Here is a 19453-nt window from a genome sequence, read left to right as displayed (position 1 = left end):
TTACTCAGTAGTAACAAAAGCATATCCCGAAGAAGGAAAAACTGCTGACCTAAGCCCTTATCATGAAAATAAAATTTTTTTCACTTTTGTTCAGAAGAAATGATTACTTAATCACTTTGTCAGTTTCAAGCAACTTCTTTCTGCTGAAAAGTCTAGTGGATAACCTATAGTAGATCCTCAGTTTGATGAAGTTAATTGGCTTTTTATTGCCTTACATTTGGAAACCAGATAAGTTGAAATTTTTTTGGAGAATGACCGAACAAGCCGAAAACTTGACAAACAAAAACAATACCTCGGTTACGAAAGAAAAAAGCTTCGATCTTGAAGCGTCTGTAAAGGCAGGCCGGCTGCTGTTCAACAAACTTGGACAGCCACAAAGAGTTGTGGCTCCAATGGTGGATGGCTCCGAGTTAGGTTGGAGACTGATTTCTAGAAGATACGGTGCCCAGCTATGTTATTCACCGATGTTACATTCACGCCTGTTTAGCCAAGATAAGAAGTTTAGGGATCAATATTTGTGTGAAATGGATGGTGATCCAGAGCTCGATAGACCCCTTATCATCCAGTTTTGTGCCAATGACCCAGACATTTTATTGGAAGCAGCAAAACATGTAGTTGGAAAATGTGATGCGGTTGATATCAATTTTGGCTGTCCACAAGGAATAGCCAAAAAAGGTCACTATGGATCATTTTTAATGGAGGAATGGGACTTAGTCTACAGCTTGATCAATAAATTAGCCACTGAGCTAGGAGATCAACTTCCTGTGACAGCAAAAATTAGAGTGTTTGATGATTGGTCAAAGTCTTTAGATTATGCCAAACTTTGTCTTAATGCTGGAGCAAAGTTTTTGACTATTCATGGAAGAACTAGAGAAATGAAAGGACAAAAAACTGGATTGGCCAATTGGAAATTGGTAAAGTACTTGAGGGAAAATTTACCTGAGGGAACCGTGTTTATCTCAAATGGTAATATCCTTTACCCGGATGACATTGAAAGATGTATAAAAGATATTGGTTGTGATGCGGTAATGAGCGCAGAGGCAAATCTTTCTAACCCCGGAGTTTTCTGGACGAAATCAAACGACAAAGAGAAGCTCTTTCCTAGAGTTGATAAATTTATGAGAGAGTACTATGATATTGTGAAGTCTTGTAAAGGCACTGAATCTAAAAGGTGTATGAAAACACATATGTTTAAAGCCTTGAAAACCTTCCTACCATATCACACGGATGTACGAGCTGAAATTGCTAAACTCACCAAAAATTCATCATTTGAAGAGATTGAGAAAGTGATCGTCATGATGGAGAATATCGTGGAAGAGATATTCAAGAAGGAAAACATCGAAGAATTAGACGAAATCAAGGTAGGCGAAACACAGGAATGGGGTGGAAGATATAGAGAAGTACCATACTGGAGGTTGCAACCCTTCTTTAGAAAGGTGGATGGTATTGAAGGGAAGGAATTGGTGAAAGGTGCTTTAGAGGAAATCGCTGAGAAAACAAAACAGCAGAAAGCTTTACTCGAAGGCAAGAAAAGAAAATTACAAGAAAACGAAGAAGATCACCAGTCAAAACTGCAAAAAGTTTCAATTTAATAACCTTGGATTCTTTTTAGGATAATAGATATTTGTATGCTCAGCTTTTGTTCTTAAAACGAGGCTCTACGCCCTTTTCGTAAAATCAACTTCTTATACATCGATCTTGGTGTAGCCGTTAAACACCCAAACTTTTTGACCTCAAACAAGTTTTTTGCATGCATGCTTAATATTTGAAAAGGTTTTCATGCATCTATTTACAAGAGGCAAGTATATGCTTCGGGAAAATTTACAGGTGGTGAAAACGGTATTCGTGCTCGAGGAATTAAGACTCAGCGCGTTGAATTGAAATACGAGAAATCTATCTGTTTATTTGTTGGTTGTAGTTGGTGAGTCGATAAGTTTCTATCGCAAATAATGCCGATCTATTCGCATTAGATTGCTCAGAGATAATGTTGAAGCCTAGATTTTTCTTTGTTGCACAAAAAAGGTTATTCTCCGAATCCTTCACGAGATCTAGTTTTCACGTTTCATCATCGATATCGAAATTACTCGATAAGCATAGCATAGAGATCAACGAGAGCGATGCAGATCACGATTTTAAGGAGCCTCTTTTGCAACATTTACAAAAAAGGGGCCTGGTTGAAACATGCGTAAATGAAAAGCACCTACTTGATCATGCTGAAACGAAGACATTGGGATTATATTGTGGTGCTGATCCCACTGCAAAGTCATTACATTTGGGAAATCTTCTGCCTTTAATGGTACTACTTCACTTCAATCTACGTGGTCATAATATTTACCCATTGATCGGTGGTGCCACAGGTGAAGTTGGTGATCCATCTGGAAGAACCACAGAACGAACTGCAATGGAAAACAATACCAGACTAGATCATGTCAGAAGAATTTCAGATCAGTTTTTAAGTTTCTTCAATACGGCTACACTTTACGGTGAAACAAGAAATCCATTAATTAAAATTTCAGAAGTTGGAAGTAGAGAACTAAAAAATAATCGTGAATGGTGGAAGGATATGGGAATGCTAGAATTTCTTGCGAAATATGGTAGACATATCCGGGTAAACCAGATGTTGAGTAGGGAATCCATCAAGAACAGATTGAACTCTGAACAAGGCATCGGTTTCAACGAGTTCACTTATCAAATTCTACAAGCATACGATTTTTATTATTTAAATAAAAAATATCAAGTTGACATCCAAGTTGGTGGTAACGATCAATACGGTAACATTGTTGCTGGTATCGACTTAATAAATAGGTTGAGAAAAGCAGAAGAGTCTAAGTCTAGCAGAGAAATCTATGGTATTACAGTTCCATTACTAACTACATCGAATGGTGTGAAGTTTGGTAAGAGTGCCGGCAATGCCATATTTATTGATAAAGAGTTAACATCCTCATATGATATCTATCAATTCATGTTCAATACCACCGATGAGGACATTCCGAAATTTCTCTATAAGTTTTCTTTACTACCTACCAAGGTAATTGATAAAATTGTTCATGCTCACAACAGCGATAAAAGATCTCGATTTGGGCAAAAAGTTTTGGCAATCGAAATGTGTGACTTGGTTCACGGGGACGGTGAAGGGTTTAGTAACTATGTCATTAGTGAGATATTGTTTAGCAAAGTCAACATCAAGGAAAATTTCAAAGCAGTAGAAATTTTGAGTGCCTTCAAGAAACAAAACTTGGTTACTCAAATATCCAAGGAAGAGCTAACGCAGTTGAACATTGTCAATCTTCTCCACAAGGTTACTGAAGGGGAAAAATCAAAGTCTGAACTAAAGAGACTTATAAAGGGAGGTTCTGTTTATATTGGTAACACCAAAGAAGGAAAAGTGACTGAAGCAGATTACATTGTGAATATAATTACAGACACTATCGAAGAGAAGCTCTTATTGTTGAAGATTGGTAAGAAATATTTTGTTGTTGAGGTTGTCTAAAAAGTTTTGTAGTTTAGAATTCTATAGAGCATACTTGTACATATATATGCATAACTTTTTGTCAGTTTCGTGATTATCAACGTATTAGGAACCACCACCTTTACTATGCCTAAATAGTTTCATACTTATCCATGATGCAACAGCCCATATCCAAAGAATAACAAAACTTAAAAAAAAGAGATAGAGATAATAGTTAGGCACGGCTGCACTATCATTTTGCTGACTGATATCTTCAATTAATACTTTGAGCCAAGGGATTGATTTCAATTTTCTCATATACTGAGGGTTAAAGTTGAAACACCAATGCCAGAGATTAAAGATAGTTCCAATCGAAAAAACAAACAGAATCCAGGTTATTATGATAATCAGGTAACCTGAAACTTTAAGATTTCTCAAGTACTCTTGTTGCTGCTCGTATGCCTCATCTGATTCAAAGACATCTTTCAAAAGTGCTCTTTCGTCTTTTGAAGAATAAGAACTTGTAGTTCTGTAATGCTGCCTATATTGAAACTGGATATCTTCAGTTCGTCTTTTCTTTCTGCACGTGTTTTCTTGTGGAGGCTGTATAACTACTTGGTGCCGTGAACCTCTTTCTCGATTCTCGTTTTGCATAATTGTTGGCGATACTCTTCTTTTTTCAAGGAAGCTATAGCTATATCCCCATGCTTTCAGTCCAATTTGAGTTTTCGATTTAAATCTTGCAGCTGTTTGTTGATCGTAAGGATGAGCCATGGTATTTGACTTGGAAGGTTAAAAAGCAGTATAATGAATATTCGATACGCGGATTGGATTTTCAAAATGGAAATTCACGTCAAACTCGTAAGCCAACTCATGCTGCGTCTAGTTTCTTTGGACATCTGAATCTTAATTACTTAAGTGATAGAAAATAGTCCGATATTACAGTATAAGTAGCCACCGAATAATAAAAACCACCAAGCATGGAACTCTGCTCTACCTCCTTAACTGGGGAACAAATCAAAAACAGAATTTACAATGGAAGGATGCACTTGTTACGAAAATGTAATTCTAGGATCAGGTCAAATCAGCAGCTGCTTATAGAATGCCGGCGGTATCCGTTCATTAACCAAGTTCTAGAACTATCTAAACTTGCTGTGCCATTAACAGATGAAGAAAAGACAGACGCAATTGATGCAATTCTTGCGTCCGGCGTGTATGAACGGGTCAAAGAGGAGGAGCAACCGCAAGCGACAAGCTTCAGTTATATTGACCAGTTGGTGATTGAACTATTGAAATGGTTTAAGGAGGAGTTTTTTGTGTGGGTGAATAAGCTTGGATGTTCACATTGTGGAAATGAAGACCAGAATCAGATAAGACATATGGCCGGCTGTCGACCTTACAAAGAAGAGCATTACAGAGGAAAAGCATCGGTCATCGAACGATATCAATGCTTGAAGTGCCAGAAAATTTACGAGTTCCCCAGATACAACGACATCAGAACACTATTATTGACTCGGAAAGGAAGATGCGGTGAGTGGAACAATTGCTTTATAGCAATCTTACGGTCACTCGACATTGATGTGCGGTATATCTGGAATGCGGAAGACCACGTCTGGTGTGAGTACTACAGCGAGAAACAGAAACGCTGGATCCATTTGGACGCATGCGAAAATGCGTACGACCAACCATTGCTATATAATACTGGATGGGGGAAGAAAATGTCGTACGTGTTTGCTGTCAAAGAAAGTTACATCGTCGATGTTACGGACAGATATCTCGATCCCAAAAAGCCTGAAGCAAAATTGCCCAAAAATAAGGCGCCTGAGCAATATCTTCAGGCCATGCTAACATTGTCAAATTCAATAAAACTAACCTCCGCTTCTAGAGAAATTGCTCTAACGGACACATCCCGGCTGATAGGAGACTTTCGGAATACTGCTGGTGGTTATAAGGAGATGGCAACTGACTCTACTACTAAATCCATGAAGCCCCGCCAGAGTGGCGGTGCGACCTGGACTAAGCAACGTGGCGAAGCAGGCAAGAAGTAGAAAGCGACGCGTCGACATTTTTTCACATTTGCCTCATTTTCTATTTTTCATCTTTTTTTATCTATTTTTTTTTGCATGTCTAAATAAAAATAATTTTTCAAATCATGATAAAATTGATCAGGCTAAAGAATAGCAATACCTACACTTACAATCCACAGAATATAACAGGCAACCAAATAAAAGGGTTTTTATAGCCTAGAATTTTGCCTGAGCTTGACTCATAATCACATAATTGTTTCCAGATTATAGTATGTATTCAACCCTTTCTGGTTTATCAAGCAAACAAGGAAATACTAACTTATTCACGCTGACTGCAGATATGAATCGAATTGAAAACACATTCATCTTTGATTTTAGAAGATCAAAAGAGGTGTATGGCAACTTTAGACAGTTTTATGCCAAGAAGTCGATCCCCCCGCCTTACACTTTCAACAAGTCCTTATCGAATGATGAAAATTTATCGAACTTGAGTATTCATTTGCTGGATAGTCGGTCATGTGCTTGTGACCTATTTGCATACAAACCATTACTTATTGAGCTGGTTGCAAGGCTCATTTTTGACCCCCAACTAGAAAGAAAATTTTTGAACCTCAATAATACAACCAAAGTTGTCGAAGGTTGTCAAGTTCTCTCAGCATTATCCTATATTTTAACATACACACAAGAAATTTCAACTTTGACCGAACATTTTCTGAACTCAAAAGACTTTTTCAGCTCTTTGAAAAACTGTATCAAGACCGTACCTCAACCAGAACTACAGACTTTTCTTTTGTCATTTTATAGATTATTAGTCGCAGATAAACAAAGGTTCCAGAAGTTCATAGATCCTCAAACTTTGCATTTATTGGTGACCGAAGAAGCTACATCGAACATAAACAGATACATTTCTATCCAAATACTTTCAAACATCCTCTTTTTTTCTGAGGAGGTCAAGTATAAGACAATCGAGGAGCATGTTAATCAGAATGACCTTGTCGGCACTTTTGATGGTGACGAAAACATCAATTTCAAATTCCTTTCGGTGTTTGAAGCTCAAAGATTATCAAATTTCTCGAAATTTTGCCCTCTGGAAGATTGCTTTATTGAATCATCTTCCACTGTCACTTTCAGGGAGTCAGAGTTATCACTTGGTGTTAGCATAATTTCTGGAATAATTGTTCCTAATCTATTATCACTCGAATCGAGTATCCTGCCATCAATATCTCAGCAACCTGGATTTGTGGAGCTTTCGAAGTCTTTGCATGCCATTAGATCATTCTCTACGTTGATCAAAACCTCTCGACCAATTTTACTGGCTGGTTCTGCTGGAAGCGGAAAAACATTCTTGGTCGATGAGATGGCCAGACGATTGCATATCGAAGATTTGAATAACTTGGTCAAAATTCATCTAAACCAACAAACAGACTCAAAATCTTTATTGGGAACATACACTTCAGGAACAAAACCAGGGACTTTTGAATGGAAAAATGGTGTTTTGACCACTGCAGTCAAAGAAGGTAAATGGGTTCTTGTTGAGGATATAGACAAGGCACCTAATGAGGTTTTATCTATTTTAATGAGTTTACTAGAGCACAGAGAAATCACATTACCTTCAAGAGGTGAGGTATTGAAAGCGGGTAATGGGTTCCAGTTGATTTCTACTATTAGAACCACTTCAACTTCTACTGATGATGAAATTCATTTTCCCGACATTATTGGTTTACGTTTGTGGAACATTTTACAGCTGCAAGATTTGGATGAAAAAGATTTGAAGACGATTTTGAAATCCAAATTTCCACTACTTACTCGCTACACTGACCTCTTCATCAAATGCTATTTTGAGGTAAGGAATATCAGCAATTCTCGCAAATTTGTTTCAATGAATAAGGGTGCTCAACCGAGACAAATTTCAATTAGAGACTTGATGAAATTCTGTCGTAGGAGCGAACATATATTCGAGCTTCAAGATATCAAAACTGCAGATGACCTTATCCACGACGATGTTTTTGATACCATTTTTCAAGAGGCAATTGCTTGTTTCACCAGTGCGATTGTTGAACGTGACCCTATCGAATGTTTGATAAAAGAGATTGGTTCCATTCTCGAAATTCCAACATCCAGAATCAATTTTCAACTTTCAAGGCACGTTCCTGTCATAGATAATTTTGACAACGCTTTGAAGGTTGGCCGTGCCTATATGAAGAAACACACAATGATCGGTTTGAACAAATATCAACATAAAGTTGCAATCGGTAACACCACTTCATTTGCAACAACAAATCATTCTGCAAGATTGATGGAAGAGGTAGGTGTGGCAATATCAATGTGTGAGCCATTACTTTTGGTAGGTGAAACTGGTACAGGTAAGACTACAGTGGTTCAGCAAATGGCAAAACTGTTGAATAAAAAATTGGTAGTCATCAACTTATCGCAGCAAACCGAAGTTGGTGATTTGTTGGGAGGTTTCAAACCAATAAATGCTAAAACAATTGCACTTCCACTAGAGGAGGACTTTGAGCAGTTATTTGCAAGATCTTTTTCTGCTAAAAACAATGAAAAATTTCTGAAGTTGCTATCGAAGTGTTTCAACAAGTCTCAATGGAAAAACGTTTGCAGGCTTTGGAAAGAAGCATACAAAATGGCAAAATCCACCTTTTCAAAGTCTCCATTGGAGGGCGAGAGAAATGTCATTGAAGAAGAAGAGGAAGGAAAGAAGAAAAAGAGAAAACTTAATGACTACGAGAAGACCGAGTTAATGAAAGAGTGGAAGGTTATTCAGTCAAGGGTAAATAATTTTGAAAAGCAAATAGTGGACATGCAAAATTCATTTATATTCAAATTTGTGGAAGGCTCCTTAGTAAACGCAGTGAAAAAAGGAGATTGGTTATTACTGGATGAAATGAATTTGGCAGCACCAGAAACTCTAGATAGCATATCTGATTTATTGGCTGAGTACCAAGCTCAAAGGAGCGTTTTATTGTCCGAAAAAGGTGATGCAGAAAGTATCAAAGCTCATCCTGACTTTCGTATATTTGGTTGCATGAATCCTGCTACAGATGTGGGTAAAAAAGATTTATCTCAAAGTATTAGATCTAGATTCACAGAAATTTATGTTGTCTCACCTGACCAGGACATTCAAGATTTGTTAATGATTATTGATAAGTATATCGGAAAATACGCACTTTCTGATGAGTGGATTGGAAATGACGTTGCCGAGTTATATTTGAAGGCTAAAAAACTATCAGATGATAATGCAATTGTTGATGGTGCAAACCAAAAACCTCATTTCAGTATTCGTACTTTGACCAGAACATTAGTATATGCAAGAGAAATTGCATCTATATATGGTTTGCGGAGAGCCTTATATGAAGGTTTTTGCATGTCTCTTTTAACTTTGTTAGATGCTAGGTCGGAGAAACTTCTTATGCCAGTTATTCGGAAGTATACCATTGAGAGACTCAAAAATGCTAAATCAGTACTATCCCAAATACCCTCAGATCCATCCACAAATACGGCTCAGTTCATTCAATTTGGGCATTACTGGATGCGTAAAGGCTTGGAAATGGTCGAGCCACAAAGTCATTATATCCTAACTCCATTTGTTGAGAAAAATATGATGAATTTAGTTCGTGCCACAAGTGGTGGAAAGTTTCCAGTTCTTATTCAAGGCCCAACTTCTGCTGGTAAAACGTCAATGATCAATTATTTGGCTAAAATCAGTGGTCACAAGTTTGTTCGTATCAACAACCACGAGCATACAGATTTACAAGAATATTTGGGTACATATGTTTCTGACGATAGCGGAAAACTAGTTTTTAGAGAAGGTATTTTGGTCGATGCACTACGTCATGGTCATTGGATTGTTTTGGATGAGTTGAATTTAGCTCCTACTGATGTTTTGGAAGCTTTAAACCGTTTGCTTGATGACAATCGAGAGCTTTTTATACCAGAAACTCAAGAAATAGTGAGACCTCATCCCGACTTTATGCTTTTTGCGACCCAGAATCCGCCAGGATTATACGGCGGTAGAAAAGTGCTTTCTAAAGCTTTTAGAAATAGATTCTTAGAATTACATTTTGATGATATTCCTCAAGATGAGCTTGAAGTTATCCTCAGAGAAAGGTGTAAAATTGCTCCGTCATATGCCAAAAAAATTGTTGATGTATACAGAGAGTTAGGAATCAAACGTCAATCAGCAAGGCTATTTGAGCAAAAAAACTCTTTTGCCACTTTAAGGGATTTATTTAGATGGGCACAACGTGAAGCCGTAGGATATGAACAATTGGCTGCAAATGGATACATGTTGTTAGCCGAAAGGGTAAGAAGACCTGAAGAAAAAATAGTGGTGAAAGAAGCACTTGAAAAAGTCATGAGGGTGAAGCTCGATATGAGACAGTACTATTCTGATCTGGAAATTCCTGAACTGCTGGAACTTGAAGGTCCCGTTATTTGGACCAAAGCAATGAGAAGGCTAGCTGTGTTGGTGATAACTTCAATGCAAAACAATGAACCGCTTCTATTGGTTGGTGAAACTGGTTGCGGTAAAACTACTGTTTGTCAAATGATTGCCAAGTTTTTTAAGAAGGAATTAGTGATTGTCAATGCTCACCAAAACACTGAAACAGGAGATTTATTAGGTGCACAGAGGCCAGTACGTAACCGTTCAGATTTACAAATCAAATTTGTTCAAACTCTCAGAGATATTGCTTCAAGACATGGTGAGATTATTGACCCCAAAATAACTTTCAATGAATGTGTCCTGCTCTGGAAAAAGTTGGAATTGTCAAATAAGTTTTCAGCAGAAGATTCCGAGATAATAAACAAGGTTAAAAGAGATTGCGAATCTTTGTTCGAATGGAATGATGGTCCACTTGTCAGTGCAATGAAAGGTGGGGCATACTTTTTACTCGATGAGATCTCCCTTGCCGATGATTCAGTGTTGGAAAGATTGAATTCTGTCCTAGAACCTGAAAGATCTTTGCTACTCACCGAGAAAGGATCTGGTGATATATTTGTTACTGCCCATCCTGGTTTTCAGTTTTTGGCAACAATGAATCCTGGTGGGGATTACGGTAAAAAGGAGTTGTCACCTGCTTTGAGAAACCGTTTCACCGAAATTTGGGTACCCTCAATGGAGGATTTTGAAGACGTTAGGCAAATAGTGTCTTCCAAGTTAGGTCCAGATGTCAAACATTTGACTAATCCAATTGTTGAGTTTTCCAAGTGGTATGGAAACAAAATGGGAGGTGGTGACCCTTCTAGCGGAGTTTTGTCTTTGAGAGACATCTTGGCTTGGATTACTTTCATAAACACTGCACGAGAGAAAGGGATACCAGAAATGGCTGCTTTGCTTCATGGTGCAAGTATGGTGTTCATTGATGCTTTAGGTACTCACAACACAGCATACCTTGCTGAGAATGAAGAGAATTTGAGGAAAGCTAAGCTTGAGTATGTGAAGAAACTATCAGAGTTTGCCAACTATGATTTGATACCGCTTTTTAGCTCCAATATTGAAATAAGACTATCTGATTCTTTGCTTACGTGTGGTGTCTTCAGCATCGAAAGACGATCCAGTGCTCCTCAAGCTGATTCATTCAATCTTAAAGCACCTACAACCGCTTCTAATGCTGCAAGAGTAGTTCGAGCCCTACAGGTACAAAAACCAATTTTGCTTGAGGGTAGTCCAGGAGTAGGGAAAACTTCATTGATTACTGCGTTAGCATTAGCTACGGGCAATGAATTGACACGTATCAATTTATCTGAACAGACTGACTTGATTGACTTATTTGGATCCGATTCTCCGGTTGAAGGTGGGCAAGCTGGCGAGTTTGTTTGGAGAGATGCTCCATATCTAAGGGCTATGCAAAAAGGTGAATGGGTTTTACTGGATGAAATGAATTTGGCATCACAATCCGTATTAGAGGGTTTGAACGCATGTTTAGACCACAGAGGTGAAGTTTATATTCCAGAACTCGACAAATCATTTATAAGTCATCCAGACTTCAAAGTTTTTGCTGCTCAAAATCCTCAACTTCAAGGTGGTGGAAGAAAAGGTCTTCCAAAGTCCTTTATCAACAGATTCAGTGTCGTTTACGTTGACATGCTTACTGGTGCCGATTTAAAGTTGATTGCACAACACCTTTATCCATCGCTGAATTCAGAGATGAGTGGTAAGTTAATATCGTTCATGTCTAAGCTGGAGGAAGAGGTTGTGATCAAGAGACAATGGGGATCATCAGGTGCACCATGGGAATTCAATTTAAGAGATACTTTACGTTGGTTATCTTTAATTGAGACCAAGGGAGTAACCAACAATGTTTTTCCTTCTGACTTTTTTGAGTTAGTGGTGAGACAAAGATTTAGGACTGAAAAGGATAAGCAACACGCAAGCAACTTGTTCAAGTCAATTTTTGGAGGAATAGAGAAGAAAGATCCTTATTACATGATTGATACAGGCTACATACAATGTCAAAATGCTTTCATTCAGAGGAATAATTTATTACACTATCAATGTGATGCTAAAATCTCTCATCTTCAGTGCAACGTTCCAATTTTGGAGACCATATTTCGATGTATTCAACAAGCATATCCGTTAATTTTAGTTGGTAGTTCTGGATCTGGTAAATCTAGTTTGATCAAGTTTGCCGCAGACGTTGTTGGATCCAAAGTGTACGAATTTTCAATGAATAGCGATATTGATAGTATGGACATTTTGGGAGGTTATGAGCAAGCCGACTACTCAAGAACCCTTGCACGCTATAACAATGAAATATCCGAAAGCTTACTAAAAGTAGTGGCAATAAATGCCTACTTGTCTGCACCTAAGAACGTCAATGCTGTACAACTTGCTACAAAGCTACTAAAGATACTGAATGTGCAAAGTCTAACTCTTGCCAATGTTAAAAAAGTTCTGGAGCAATTGCTACGTTTGACTGAGTTCTATCAGAGTGACAACATCTTGAACTTGATCCAGGATTTACGTGAAATCGATAATTCTGTTTCAAGTGACAACCTGAATGCCAATTTTGAGTGGTTTGATGGGCTTCTTGTTGAAGCAGTTGAAAAAGGATACTGGTTGATTTTAGACAATGCAAACTTGTGCAGTCCTTCAGTTCTTGACCGTTTGAATTCTTTATTAGAAACAAACGGGATGCTCATCATCAATGAATGTACTAATGACGACGGAACTCCAAGGGTAATTAAAACTCACCCACAATTTAGATTATTCTTAACTTCTGACCCAAAATATGGGGAGTTATCAAGAGCAATGAGAAACAGATCGGTCGAAATATATGTTGAGCCTTTAAAAGAAAGAGCTACCAAGATTGATAGACAAGTCTTAGGCATGTGTCCGAATACACTTGAAAATGTTGCTTTAAGTGAGAAAGTAAATTCCCTGGATATAAAATCTCCAAGCAAGACACTGACGAGCTTTGTGGCTGTGAATGATAGCCGCTCGATGAATGTCTCTTCTTTCCTTGACTACTACAATGCAGCACAATTTATCGGTAACAAATTTGTTCCATCTACATTTTTGCAGTTCATCAATATTTCTTCTGTCCCATTGATTCTCGAATTGATCTCTGCACCTTCTATTTCTTCAGAATTTTCAGATCCATTGTTGCTAGAAAAGTTCAGACTCAAAACTCAATTTCTAGTAGACTCCGGGCTTATTGATGCAGTGCTAAAATTGTACAAGAAATCATGTACAGCTTCCCCTCTTTTATCAAGTTCTGCTTATGCTGACGAATCAAAGTATCCTGTGTCTGCTTTGACAAATGAGTCCCTCTATCCGCTAATAAAAGCTGAGATCCCTCATGCAATTTCACGTGAAACTTCCTTTCTGTTTATTGTTTTGACGATGCTTTCTGATGCTTTCATATTCATGAAAAGCTTACATGATAAGGCTGAAGTTGTAAATGCATCTGTTATGAATCCGTTAGAACAACTTGCGGCAGTTTCCTTAGGAAGAGATTTAAAAAAGATACCACCAATCAATGTTTATAAATGGATAGTGGAAGTTCTTACTTTTGTCAATGATCAGTTTTCAGAACTTGTGAGAAGCCAAAGTTTATTGCACTCTGCGGAACGCTTTGAATCGCTTTTCAAGTTGACTGTACTTTGGAATAACTTTCTTGCTGCATCTTCTTCGATGAATCAGACCGCAATTCGTGTTTATCAGGATGATCTAATTGACTGGTTTGAAGGGCATCACAGCAAATTCAATTCTACAATGACCTTAAAATTGGGTAATTTTATCACGGATTTCAACAGCCAGCTGAAAATGTCTACAGGTTCTTCTATGACATTAATATGGAATGCATGCAGGGGAACATACCCACAAACTGCATCCGCCTGGAAAAATTATGAGCTACTATTAAAGGTGGCAAATGATTTTGATAGAGTTGCTTATGAGCAATTTCCCGAAAACATAGGGAATGTGAACGAATTTAGAAAAATGTTCATCAGCCTTTTTGATGCTTGCATGGAAAAAACTCAGCAAGATGACTTTTGCGAGATACTTGAGAATATGAAGCTTAGAATAAATGAGCTTTCCAGCATTTCCGAATCATTTTTGTCAAAAAGAGCGCATCCATTTGAGGAGTATTTCGTAAGTTTGATTGGATTCATTGAATCGAAGCTAACTTTTGACACATCTGCAGTTAAATTAGACTCCGAGACGTTGTCGTTGTGTTTGTTAGCAAACAAGAGAACCGAGGACCTGATTGATCATGAAAATACAGAATTGTTCAAGCCATTCCCTAAAATATTCAGATCACTTTGGAACTCAAACGGCTCTTTGCAGTTACCTTTATTTGATGATAAATTTTTGAAATCGACTATGAGTCTAGTTTCCGAAATAGAAACGACCAAAGGTGGAAATATTGATCAGACTCTTTTCGATATGAAACTTTTCATTTCGAGTCTATTAAATCACTCGCAAGAGGTTCTAGCCGACCACACGATTTACTTTGCGTCCATTCTTCAAAAATGGATAGCTTTTATCAGTGAAATTCATATTGATCTACTTGAATCGAAGGAAGTACAGAAACTCGTTAAATGTGATTTTAGAAGCTGCTCTGCAGAATCTCTTACCAAGTACTGCAACGTTTTTAGAAAGTATGGATATACTGCATATGCCGACATTTTTGAAACTTACTTCATGCCATCTTTGCTCAACTTAGTAAAAGTATCGAGAAAAAGAATTTTAGGTGAGTGCTTTCTCCTCACTGCTTGTGGATTTATCATGCTCTACATGCCAGATTCAGCTTATGATCCAGCAGCAGTTGATCATATCCTGTACAATGACTTCTTAGAACTACAGAAATTGATTGCAAACATCAAGGAGTCATTCGATATGGCTAGAACTCAGTTTTTTGGCGACAGCGCAATTACAGCTGAGAAGTATTTGCCTCAAGTAGAATCAAATTCTATTACTGAAGTTCCACGGGTTTTTCGAGACTCACGTCCTACAGAAAAGCTCTTTGAAGAGTGGCACCAATTCTTTTCATCCTACGTTGATAAGGAGCACATTAATTTCATGTTGAAAACAGCCAGCGAAATTAGTGAAAAAGCTAATTCTCAGATCAATAACTTCATGAAAAATGCTACTTATTTTGTGTTACGTTTGAAAGAGAACCATTTGAGGTTTTCTGATTTAAATGACATTCTAGCAGGTTTTGTTGATGGGTTAAAACTTGGACTCTTCCTAATGCATGAAGGGGCTAGAGAATCTTCAATTTCTTCTCCAAGTTCACTTTGGATCTCAGACGCATCCGTAATTTATTCTCCATTGAGGTTGCGTTTTACATTTGAATCCACTCAAGAAGCAGTTCGTAAAGTTTCAGTCAATGACTTTGATGCTGAAAGAATTTATGCTTATCTTCTCCTTCTCTTTAAATCTCCATCCCACACAAATATTGATGGTGATCCTGAAACATTCAATGAAATTTTAATGGCATTATATTACAGATGGTCATTGAGAGTACTAAAAGAGCAAGAGAAGGAATCTAATGAAACTGGTATTTACAAGTTTGCTGACTCTGCCATGGATGCTGAAGCTGATTTTAGAAAGCTTTTTCCGGATTCAGACCAAATCATGGACCTTAGTGCTTCGGGAAGCATTGCATCAAGCGAAGATTCGTCTGACGTGTACTATGCCATAGCCAAAGCATACATGGCGAAGTTCAATTCCGATTCTGTCGTTTCGGCGGAAGATATCTCGAATGCATCCATTGATGCATTCCAGTCCCTTAAAAGAGTACAGAAGGTATCAGCTAGTGCTAAGAACTCAGCTTCTACTTTAATCACCATTTTCTCCTTGTTGAATAAATCTTATGAGCAATTCGGTACTACAAAAAAATCATCAGAAATTGATTTTTATCATGGCTATGATTTTTCTCAAACAAGGACTGCAGTTTCAGTTATAAGAAAAGTTCAAATATCTGTTGCTGAGCTATTAAAAAAATGGCCGGAACATGCTACTTTATCTGAGTTATTCAGAATCTGTACAGAGTTTATGGAATATTCATCATCAACACCTATATTTAGGCTTCTAGCTAAAACCGAACAGATTTTCACTTTCATTGCCGAGTGGGAAAAGTATGCGCACTCAGGGGTATCTATGGCTTCTCTTTATCGCTCAGTTTCAGAGTTGATTGTCTCATGGAGACAGTTGGAGTTGGCTTCTTGGAAACAAGTTTTTGTGAATGAGGAAATGGCAATAAAGAAGCGTATCGGAAAATGGTGGTTTTATTTGTTTGAAACTATTATTGTTCCGGCAATGAACAACGAAATCTACGACGAAGAACTGGAGGTAAAAATACTTTCCGCCATAAATATTTTCTTATCCCAAGCCACATACGGTGAGTTGTCATACAGGTTAGATCTGTTGATGGCTTTTGCCAAGCATCTTGAGAGATTAGCTCCCGAATTAACTCTCAGATCCTCTTTACTGAATATAATTACATTTTTTGAGCAATTTTTGGGTCAGATCAGTGATTCAATTAGTGCAACCAGAAAGGATTTGGAAAAGAAGGTCACTGAAATTATTTTATTAGCAAGTTGGAAGGACATTAATATTGACGCGTTGAAGCAAAGCTCACGTCGTTCCCATAATAATTTGTACAAAATTATCAGGAAATACCGTGACCAGTTGATGAAACCTGTTAAACCATTAATTGAAGAAGGTTTATCATCATCAAACAAAGTTGATTTTAAAATGACAATTTCAGTGAAAACAACGATTAAGTTACCTGCAGATATTTCCCTGGTTAATCGGCTATGTTCTGAAGTAAGTGCATGGACTGAAAGAAATACAAGATTGAAAGACAGTACTCGAGTTGAGAAAAACATGAGAGTCTATGTATCTGACATTGAGTCAGTTGAGTTTAAAAGTTTGCATGATTATGCTAAAAACATCATAGAAAGGGCCGAATACTTGAGGAAGGAAACGCCAAGTATTTACACAAAGGAGAACAAAAAGATAATTGGATCTCTCAAAAATGAGAAGCATAAGTTGTTAAGTGATACAATTAAAGATTTAAAAACTATGGGTCTCAGGTTATCTATGACTGCTGATGTTCAAAGTGCTCTCCCATATGTCACTGCCATCCTTGCAACCTCTCAATCTCTTGAAGGTACATCTTTCTGTGATTGTGACGCATTCTATTTTAGAATCCTAGACCTTCTTCCAAGATTGAGAGTTTCTGTTGCCGAAGTGCATGCTGATATCAAGCCCTCAGACTCACAAAAATGTCTGGCAGCTTCTGAGAATCTGCTGTTTATGCTGGTGAAAAATAGAAATGTACTTGTTAGATTCAGCAAGTTTAACTCTTCTTTGAAGCAAGTCTTGTCAAGCTTAGAGAAAATATCAATTGATAGTTCAAATAAGCTATTGCCATGCTCTCAATTTAGAAATGCTGAGCAGCTGAAAAAAGATGCTAATTCTCTGAAACAACAGCTTCCTTTCATTTTGCGCTATGCATTGGATTCCCTACAGAAAGCTTCAGTCTTTACTCAGGAAAGTTACGACGTATCTGTTTTCAGCGACGCTTTGAATTCAATTACAAAGCATAACGTATCTCAACTTCAACTTATTGGATCCGATGATTATGAGCATATGAAGAGTCTGCACTTATTTTTTGAGAACTTTATCCTGGATTTAAACTCATGGAAACTAAAAAACATCAAAGTATCTTTTGTTGCCGATTTTATTCTTGAATGGATTTCAGCTCAAGAATTTACTTTTAACACAAGCTATGAAATCGAAAGCACGAATTTCAACATTGAATCACTCGAGCAATCTTTGCGTGAGCTATTCAATTCAATTTTAGTGTCTGTCCAAAGAATTCATAAATTCACTTTCAAGGCAGAAAACGATGATGAAACTGATGCCGAAATTAACTGGCTAACTTTGTCTAACGAAAGACTGCTCAAGTTTGTTGATCTGCTATATCCAGTATCTGTGATGAAAAAATTCAACAACTCCATTAAGATTCTACAAAGTATTGAATACGATGAACACGAATGCTTAATTGCCGCCGCAATGGTTGAGCACATGCTTCCTATCATTCAACATTACTTTAACTTGGTTCAAATTATAGAAGAAAAATTGAAGGCAAGTTACATTGATATCTCAAGAGGTGCATTTGAGCTTTCCACAATTTTGCATAACATTTGCTCCAAAGGATTTTGCCAACCTGAACCTCCATCTGATGAAAAAGAGGATAACAATTTGAAGGAAGGTACAGGATTGGGTGATGGTGAAGGAGCGCAGAATAATTCTAATGATATTGACGAGGATGAAGATTTGAGCGAGCAAGCACAGCAGCCGAATGAAGAAAAAAATAAAGACGATCAGGATCAGGAAGAAAATAATGATGCTGTTGATATAGAAGGTGATATGGCTGGAGATTTGGAAAATGCGTCCGATCAAGAGAATGATGATGAAAATGAAGAGGAAAAAGAGGATAACGAAGACCTAGATGAGGAGATTGATGATTTGGACGACTTAGATCCGAATGCTATTGACGATAAGATGTGGGATGAAGAAGCCGCTTCAAACTCCAAAGAAAAAGAATCTGAACAATTACCAGATGATTCCAAACAAGATAATGATATGGAAGCGATGGAGGATGAACCTGAGGACAAACAAAATGAAACGGAGGGAGATAAAGATACTGATCCCCCAGCAAATGATGATGAAAAGATGGAAGATGATCAGGAGGCAGATGAGGAAGAAGATGTCGGAGAACAAGAAGATGAGATTAAAAATGAAGAGAATGATCAATTCGACAATGCTGCACCAGAAGCGGATGCCTTAGAATTGCCTGAGGATATGAATCTTGACTCAGATGGTGAAGAAAATTCGGAAGACGAAGAAAATAACGAGGAGAACCTTGATGATAATCTAGATGATAACGATGCAGGAATGCACTCTGAGGAAGATAATGAAACTCAGAATGGCGAAGATGACGCTGAGGTTGAAATGGATCATGATGAGCTTGAGGGTGATGAGGAGAACGAAGAAGTCGAAGGGAAGCCTGCAGATGATGAAGGAACTGAGGAGGATCAAGAAGAAGATAATGCTGAAGGTGATGCAGATGACATGGAAGTTAATGATGAAGAAATTAATGAAGACGAAGGCGTAGAGGCTTCTGACCAAGAATTACAAGAAGGCGAAGAAGATCGTGATGAAAAGGAAGATAAGGTTGGAGAAGAAAATGACAATCAAGATGAGATAGAAGGTTTAGAGAATGCCGAAACTGGAGCCAACAATGCTGATGATGAATCTGCTGTCAAGCAACAATCAGGATTGAAATCTGAAGGTGCAGACGCAAATGCAGATGAAGAAAATGAAAATGTCGGTGCAAGCAATGGTGGAGCCGACTTTCAGAACAGAGAGGAAGAAAAAGATGAAAAAATGAAAGAAAATGAAACTGAATCATCACGAAATGAGGCGGCCGAATCTATGAAA

The 19453-nt window shown here is 37.7% G+C and overlaps 5 protein-coding genes across 5 annotated transcripts; 4 read left to right on the top strand and 1 right to left on the bottom strand.

Annotated features, from left to right (window-relative positions):
• The first annotated feature begins 177 nt into the window (after positions 1-177).
• PICMEDRAFT_15228 (hypothetical protein) lies at positions 178-1739 on the top strand. The gene has a single exon (XM_019160725.1). The coding sequence runs from the start codon at positions 252-254 to the stop codon at positions 1590-1592; it is 1341 nt and encodes a 446-aa protein (XP_019018360.1). The 5' UTR covers positions 178-251; the 3' UTR covers positions 1593-1739.
• Positions 1740-1950: 211 nt separating this feature from the next.
• PICMEDRAFT_15227 (hypothetical protein) lies at positions 1951-3804 on the top strand. The gene has a single exon (XM_019160724.1). It carries the CDS (start codon positions 1985-1987, stop codon positions 3488-3490), a length of 1506 nt encoding a protein of 501 aa, XP_019018359.1. The 5' UTR covers positions 1951-1984; the 3' UTR covers positions 3491-3804.
• Positions 3575-4222, bottom strand: PICMEDRAFT_71338 (hypothetical protein; the record flags this gene model as incomplete). The annotated part of the gene is made up of 1 exon (XM_019163896.1): positions 3575-4222. One exon carries the CDS (start codon positions 4220-4222, stop codon positions 3575-3577), a length of 648 nt encoding a protein of 215 aa, XP_019018358.1.
• Positions 4223-4371: 149 nt separating this feature from the next.
• Positions 4372-5619, top strand: PICMEDRAFT_15226 (hypothetical protein). Its single transcript, XM_019160723.1, has one exon. It carries the CDS (start codon positions 4429-4431, stop codon positions 5494-5496), a length of 1068 nt encoding a protein of 355 aa, XP_019018357.1. The 5' UTR covers positions 4372-4428; the 3' UTR covers positions 5497-5619.
• Positions 5620-5661: 42 nt separating this feature from the next.
• On the top strand, positions 5662-19362 carry PICMEDRAFT_109225 (hypothetical protein). The gene is made up of 3 exons (XM_019159728.1): positions 5662-5744; positions 5814-18736; positions 19014-19362. The coding sequence occupies exons 2-3, from the start codon at positions 5816-5818 to the stop codon at positions 19125-19127; spliced, it is 13035 nt and encodes a 4344-aa protein (XP_019018356.1). The 5' UTR covers positions 5662-5744; positions 5814-5815; the 3' UTR covers positions 19128-19362.
• The last annotated feature ends 91 nt before the right edge of the window (positions 19363-19453 follow it).

The sequence above is a fragment of the Pichia membranifaciens genome (assembly GCF_001661235.1).
Source record: "Pichia membranifaciens NRRL Y-2026 unplaced genomic scaffold PICMEscaffold_2, whole genome shotgun sequence".
In the NCBI taxonomy this organism is placed as follows: domain Eukaryota; kingdom Fungi; phylum Ascomycota; class Pichiomycetes; order Pichiales; family Pichiaceae; genus Pichia; species Pichia membranifaciens.
Note: the sequence above shows the minus strand (reverse complement) of the source record. Positions and strands in the feature narration are given on the sequence as shown.

Bases quoted from the DNA above. Each gene is read 5' to 3' on its own strand.
- PICMEDRAFT_15228 (XM_019160725.1), top strand. From the start codon at position 252: ATGACCGAACAAGCCGAAAACTTGACAAACAAAAACAATACCTCGGTT.
- PICMEDRAFT_15227 (XM_019160724.1), top strand. From the start codon at position 1,985: ATGTTGAAGCCTAGATTTTTCTTTGTTGCACAAAAAAGGTTATTCTCC.
- PICMEDRAFT_15226 (XM_019160723.1), top strand. From the start codon at position 4,429: ATGGAACTCTGCTCTACCTCCTTAACTGGGGAACAAATCAAAAACAGA.
- PICMEDRAFT_109225 (XM_019159728.1), top strand. From the start codon at position 5,816: ATGAATCGAATTGAAAACACATTCATCTTTGATTTTAGAAGATCAAAA. The intron at 18,737-19,013 runs GATGAGATTAAA...AAGAAGTCGAAG, and splicing joins AAGATGTCGGAGAACAAGAA to GGAAGCCTGCAGATGATGAA.